This window comes from Tupaia chinensis, unplaced genomic scaffold, assembly GCF_000334495.1.
Source record: "Tupaia chinensis unplaced genomic scaffold, TupChi_1.0 Scaffold000315_1, whole genome shotgun sequence".
Lineage (NCBI taxonomy): Eukaryota > Metazoa > Chordata > Mammalia > Scandentia > Tupaiidae > Tupaia > Tupaia belangeri.
The window spans coordinates 3,212,558-3,219,565 of record NW_006159808.1 but is presented as its reverse complement, the minus strand read 5'-3'; the positions used below and the strand labels follow the sequence as shown (position 1 = coordinate 3,219,565).

At 42.8% G+C, this 7,008-nt stretch overlaps 1 protein-coding gene across 6 annotated transcripts in view; it reads left to right on the top strand.

The window, feature by feature from the left end:
- Window positions 1-7,008, top strand: part of TBCK (TBC1 domain containing kinase) — a 109,012-nt gene that overhangs the window by 80,632 nt on the left and 21,372 nt on the right. For all 6 annotated transcript variants that reach the window (XM_027772926.1, XM_027772927.1, XM_006151164.3 and 3 more), the window contains 2 exons: window positions 1,362-1,523; window positions 4,751-4,926. In XM_027772926.1, the coding sequence (XP_027628727.1) occupies window positions 1,362-1,523; window positions 4,751-4,926 (338 nt within the window). The remainder of the gene's footprint in view (window positions 1-1,361; window positions 1,524-4,750; window positions 4,927-7,008) is intronic.

Genomic DNA, 7,008 nt, shown 5'->3' with positions numbered 1-7,008 from the left:
CTCTCTGTCTCTACTCTCCCTATGGAAAAAAAGAAAAAAGAAAAAAAATTAAGCAGGCGTAATAAGCATCCTTATATAATCCTAACATAATAGAGTTAGATAGAAAAGAATTTCAATTGTTCTGACTGGTGAATATCAAAAAGAAAATGAAGAAAGATAAAAACTTATCTTATGCATCATCTTCACACAGTCTCTAACCCCTTTTGAAAAAGAAATTAACATCAATTACAGTACTCACTTGAAGTAAATGAAGGCTACTTTTACAACAGAATCAGGGTTAATTTTTAGGTATTCTCTAGTAACTAGTACTTTTATTTCCTAAACTGGAAATTCTCTAGAAATTATGCAAAGTATGTGAACATGTGATATTTTATTCAGTTTCCAGTACTGATGCAGTAGACACCCTTAAACATGGCACGCATTATAAATGGGCTGGTACCTGAGATGTATCTTTATGCATTGACATAGAACGACATCCGCAGTGTTATTAAAAGAAAGTTGCAAAGAATAGAAAATTGTTAGAACTTTTCGGTGGAAATTGCAGAAACCAGTTGTTTAAAGTACACGAGAGAAATGCACCTTACTGTACCTAAAACAGTACTGATGGTCATCGGGAAAGTAAGCTTGCGAGGAAGAGGTAACTGCAAAATTCTGGGAAAAAACACAAAATGTTTTACAGAAGTTTACAGAAAATGGAAGTAACCATTTATTTTACTGAAAAAGTTTTAAATCCGTGCATAGTTTTTCACAGTTTGTGTTGTCCGTGAACTGTTTGAAGACCCCTCACGTTGTGACTGGGCCAACTGTACCACTGTTGGTCAGAGATTTAAAAGGTCATCTGTTTCATCCCAATTTTTTTATTTTTCCTTTTTTTTTTTTTTAAGAGAGATTTGGCTATAGGGCGAATGCAGTTACCAGAGAGACGGAGAGAGACAGAAAGCGAGAAATCACCCCCGGGGAGAGGGCCACACCACAATCCCTTCTCCGCCATTCTCCTCTCAGGATCTTGTACACACACACACACATACACACACACACACACACACACACACACGCGCGCCCAGTGTGAGTTTTAAGCCACCAGGTCCAGGATTTGAATTGTAGATGACTTACATGGGAGTCCAGCGACATAATCATTACGCTATCTGCTGGTCCCTGATTCCCAATTTTTAAAGATACCTTAAGAAATTAAGTAAACCAAATAAGCATTTTACAAAAACAGTTTGGTAGTATTCGCTTTTAAGCAAAATTTTGATCACAGGGTGATAGTCATAGATCTAGTAAAACAGGCTGTTATTGTTTTAAGTTTGGTCATTTTTATCTTTAAATTTAAATTTATTTATGTTTTTGTCCTCTTGCAGACGTATTTCCATTGCACAAAATTTTCCACCTCTGGGATACCTTACTGCTCGGGAATTCCTCTTTCCCATTCTGTATTGGAGTCGCAATTCTTCAGCAACTGCGGGACCGCCTGTTGGCTAATGGCTTTAACGAGTGCATCCTTCTCTTCTCGGATTTACCAGGTATAGATCTAAACCTGAGTTCTAACTATAAAATAGTGGGACGTCCTTAAGCCATGTGCAGACTCCAGACCTTCAGGATCTGTTCTGCTTGGGCCACAGCAAAGGTGCTTTCTGGATCTCCTCCCTCGTGCTTGCTTACAAAGCTGGCCACACTCGCTCCCGGGCGTCCTCCGTCTCAGTAATGCCACCAAAAGGGTAAAAGGCCGGAGGACCGTAACGTATCCGCTCTCTTTTTAGGACAGGGCTGCTTGTCTTCAGCTGACGGAGAATAAATAAAGGCTACTTGGGAAGGTGTTTGAGAATCTGATTATACAAAGATGTGATTGGCGAGGACTGCTCCCTCCTGGCCACAGCTGCTCGCCGGCAGCTCGGTCGTGTGAGGAAAGAAGCCGTGCTCGGGCAGCAGAAGCACCCAGGGGTGCTCCGTGTCACATGCTGCAGGCCACGTTAGCTATTGCTGTGTGGGGAATCCAGGAGTGAGGCGCTGTCCGCAGCCACGGGCGAAGCTTTGATGCTGTGGGTAACAAGATGAGATTCATATGGCTACACTGGATAACTAAATCTGTAAAAGGAAAAACATAAACTACGTTTTGTGCAGAAACTAAGGTTTGGGGGATAGAGAAGTTCTGCTTCCCTGGGCGCCACCCCCCCTCGGGCAGGCAGTCACCGCTGCCGTGGAACACTGCGTCTCTGTCTCCGGGAGTGCGTTTCCCTGACGGCGACGGCCACAGGCGGAGGACCTCAGGGTGTGTTACGAGGCACTCCGGGGGAGTGAGAAATACGCACCCTTCCCTCATTCTCACTTCCCGTGGATGGTCTGGTCTCAGAGCTCTGCCATCTCTAACTGAAGGTCTTTTATCTTCTTTTAGGAAAATAGTAACAAAAATGCCTTGAGTTTATTTTATAACTTCTCCTTCCATTTGCCCCCAAAGTCAAAAGTATCACTCTCAACTTTCTAACTTACCATACCTGAAAGTGGATCGTTTCTTATGTAAAGAAACATTAGTTTAGGTCTTACTGCTTTTCTCTGGAAGATTCTTTTTGAGAAAATTATTTATTTATTTCTGTTTGGGTTTCGAACAGTAAGTTAGAAGCTACTTTCACAAACTAGGAATACCGCCCATGTGCCACAGATGTTTCCCTGTCATTCCCAGCTTGTCAAAGCAAACAGACGTTGATTAGTTAGGATTAAAAGAACGTTTATGGTAGGTTCTAAAAATATAGAATGCTGATGGTACATTTTCAAATCAAACACACTTGATGCTTTTTCAACTTTTTAAAGTTTATTTAATTATTTTTGATAGATAATGTGCAAGGGAGAGAAATACCCTAGACAGGGTGCTGTCACACCACAGTCCCTTTCCCTAGGTCTCAGGCCTTCAGGATCTTGGCCAAGTGTGTACATGACCCAGTGTGTTTCAGGTCATCCAGGCCCAGGACCCGAAACCACGGTCCGCCATGCCTTTTCCGTCACTACAGTTCACTTTACTGTCACTGTGCCACAAAATCCCAGGAGGAGAAAGGACTGTGGCATAGCCATTACCCCTGGGGGTGATTTCTCACTTTTCCTCTCTCTGTCTCATCTCTCCGACAAGCCCACGCACTCTACAGCCAAAACATACACAATTAATTATATTGACTGTTGCCCACTTAAATAGTCTTATATACCACAGTTTGCTTAACTCCGTTTTACAGAATTCATGTTAGGAACAGTGTATGAGGTGATGCAATTTGACCTCTGCATAGCCCTGGGAGGGACCTGCTGTGAAGGTGACAGACCTCACTCAGGGCAGGTGAAGGAGTGATTAGTTGATTTAGGTCTTTCCAGACATGTTGGCCGTATTCCCAACCTAAATGAACAGAAATAACCATAGTTGCCTTAGAACTCCGATGACTTCGGCCATTCTACCCAAGGTAACACCCTTAAGCCCTCAGCTTTCTCGTGCTTCGTTTCGCATCTTCAGCAGAAGTGTTGGTGGGAGGAGGGATGGCAGTACCCGTCTCTAAGAAAGACTCGAATGGACTGTGTGAGCGCGTACCATACTTGCTGCATGGCAGCTGCTCGGCGGGTGTCATTTCCCCTGCCTTCCCCAAGGTGCGCCACCCTGGGACAGCGAGCAGCTCTGCAATGCGTGGCGCGTGCCGTCCACGGTCTTCCGAATGCCCGTTTCCTGCCTCCTGCCACATAAGCCCTTCGTTTCAAAAAGTGGAACAGGGAACTCAGCCCTCCGTGGTTTCAAACATCATTTCTCTCCACTGCTCCTCTGAGCTGACACCCTCGGACTTGTGCGGAGGAAAGGGGCACATCTGCCATCTGACTGTTTCAGGAACCCAGAAATTCCGGGAAAAGCTACTCGTCGCTCAGCTCCTCCCTCCCAGCCAGGTTCTTGACCTTTGACTCGCTTTCTGTGCCTGCTTCACTTCCTCGTGCGAGACGGCTAACTCCCGGCAGGAACGTTGGCATCCTGAAACAGCTGTGGCTCCACCAAAACAGAGCGATAACTCATGTTGCAGTCACCTCCTGTGTACACTCCCTCTGCATCAAAGATGCTTAGAAGTTACACCTGGGAACGAAAAGGAACTCTATAAAAATGTGTTCAAATCATTTTAGTCAAGTGCATGTAATTTCTCTCCAGATGAAACCTCACTTAAATCTTTCTCGACTTAAGAAAAGAAGAAAGAAGTGCTGATTTAAGATTTTAATAAATTTTTCCCTATTATCTTACATCTTTTTCATAAATGATCCTGAATCTTCAAATACTTTATTCCAAGTTGTGGTGAATCAACGGCCAAATCTTTTGTCTGTCCTTTCTGTAATACCTCCTTCCCCTGCCTGAACCCTGTTTTACTCTGGAAAAGTGAAAACATTGTCAGAGTGTCTGAAGCAGATTTTTAAATAAGGAAATATGTTCCATTCCATGGTGCTTTAAAAATGATGCACTGAGGGCCACAAACGTGCGTGTGTCAGTGTAAGAGTATGTAACACCACCAAATAAAACAGACACACGAAGCCTAACTATAATTTACATATGTGCATGCATATGCCCGCAGCAAATATCCCCTACCCTTCTGGTCATCAATATGTTAATACGAACATTGGTTTTCTGACGTGTTCTCTAGTGAGTTACCATCTTACCTGTATTCAGTATATGCATTTAGGAAAGAATGTGTGTTTTACATTAACAAAGCAATCCAAAATCTGTGCTTTCTTATCATCTTCTGTTTAGAAATCGACATTGAACGCTGTGTACGAGAATCGATCAACCTTTTCTGTTGGACTCCTAAAAGTGCCACTTACAGACAGCACGCTCAGCCTCCAAAGCCAGCTTCCGACAGCGGGGGAGTCAGAAGCTCTGCACCGTATTTCTCTGCTGAGTGCCCTGAGCCTCCAAAGACAGATCTGGTATGTATTTGCAGATCTAGCTTGCAAACTCTTAAGGAGTACAGATGTTAAAATTAATATGCCCTGGGACATGCAGATGGCGTAGCGGTTATGTCCCTGGACTCCCACATGGCTGACTGCGGTTCAAGTCCCAGACTCAGTGGCTTCACAATCATGCCAGGCGTGTATGTGTACATGCCCAAAATCCCAGAAGAATGGAGCCAAGGTACTGTGGCATGACCGCCCTCTCGGTGAGTCCCCGCGTTCCCTCTCACCATGTCTGTTTCTCTCTGGCGAGCACATGTGCCTGAGGGAAAACCTCTCAGATAATAATAACAATATACCCTAGGGTTGTCATTGCTTTTAGTAATGTTGTCATTTAATTCCTTTTAATGTAACTGTTTTCTGACATATGATTGTGTCATGTCAGGATCTCAGCAAACCTTTATGACTTTGTGGTTCTGCAGTTAGGAAGACGGCTTTGACAGCCCTCCAGCAGCAAGTTTTGCGTTTCTTTCTGTGTACCGTACTCTCTCTATATATATCAACTTGTTAGATAGTGAGAGATTACAGAAACAGTAAGAATTTAAAAATAGATAAAAGCTGAGAATTGTTCATAGAATAGGAACTTTTTTTTGAAGGTTGACAAAAGAAATAGCATTTTGAAAAACTAAGCCCCTCAACATTGTATATAATGATAATGACTATATAATTTATATTTTGCTTTTGAGATACCCTAATAAACTTAAAAGGTAGTATTCTCATAACAGGCAGTAAAATCTTGACCAGAAGGAGAAATGGAGGGGAAAGGATTACAACATGACCAGGCCCCTTTGGGGATGTCTCTCTCTCTCTCTCTCTCTCTCTCTCTCTGGCTGTCTCTCTCTCTGGCTGTCTCTGGAGAGTGCCCATGCCCCTCTGGCAATAAAAAAAGGTAGGAGAAAAAGAAGAAAAGCCTTTTTATTTAATTAGGATGCTTATTTTCTCAAAATCCTTGTTCAAAAGTACTCGCTTTGTCTAGTTTTTGTTTGTAGAATTTTTCGACAACAAATTTATATTTTTTCATTTCACCTGAAATGTCCTCCATCCCAATCTAGTGTTGTTTATTTGAGTGTTACATTTTCAATGTTAGAGTGATAGATGGTGGGTTTTAAAACCATGTGTGTGCCCTCCAAAAGCATACTCGTAAGATTAGGGTCGTCACAGTTCAGGTTTATATGATACGGATTCTTTCCTCAGGTTCTGTAACATAGCAAAGGGTTTCTGCCCATCGCAACACAAATCGTACTGGTTATTAGTACAGTGGAAGTTTGAAAGCAACTATGGGAAGAAAACCAGCGTGCCCTCCGTGCATCTCTCGCGGGCCCCAGGGCCGATCCCTGTCGAGGAGAGCCTTCAAGACTTCGCTTTGCTGGTCCAGCTAGCTTAGTCTTCTCAGAGGGACTCGGTCTCAGATTTCAACCCTCCCCTTTCTTTTATGTATGATTTTCGAATAGTTCACATAACTTCTCTAGTTCCCTCTTTGTAAAAGTGAGCATAATTATAACAATTCCTACCCAGCAGGTTTATTTTAAGAATGATTTAGATCAAGGGCCTATTTCACTGTCTGGTACATAATGCACGCTCAGAAGTAAGAGCAGTCACTGTTACATTCTAGTAACTGAAGGGTAAAATGTCCACTTTGCAAAGTACCCGGGAACCTCGTGCCGTCTTCCGTATCTAAATCATCTGCGGAGAAGAAGCGCCGTCCTGGTACTCCGCTTCTCCTTGGCCTGTTGGCCCCTTTACTATCACTTTACGCTTCGAACTCACTGGGACAGTGAGGGGAGTGAGGGTCGGAGAGGCTGGCTTTTCTGAGGACTCTTTCTGGGAGCTTTACCTCAGTAATTTCAGTTTAAGATTTCACTTTGACCTTTAGTTTTAAAGCTGTTTTGATTCTGAAACTACTAAAGAATTGCCAAGAAAAATTATTTCATCTAGTGCCAAGGTCTTTCCTATCTAATTTTTCCTTAAGTAGCTAAGACTCTACTTGAGAATTCTAACCATAGCTTATAAATGGAAGAAACGTATAAGTGAAAATATGTAATTTTTATGAATATAATG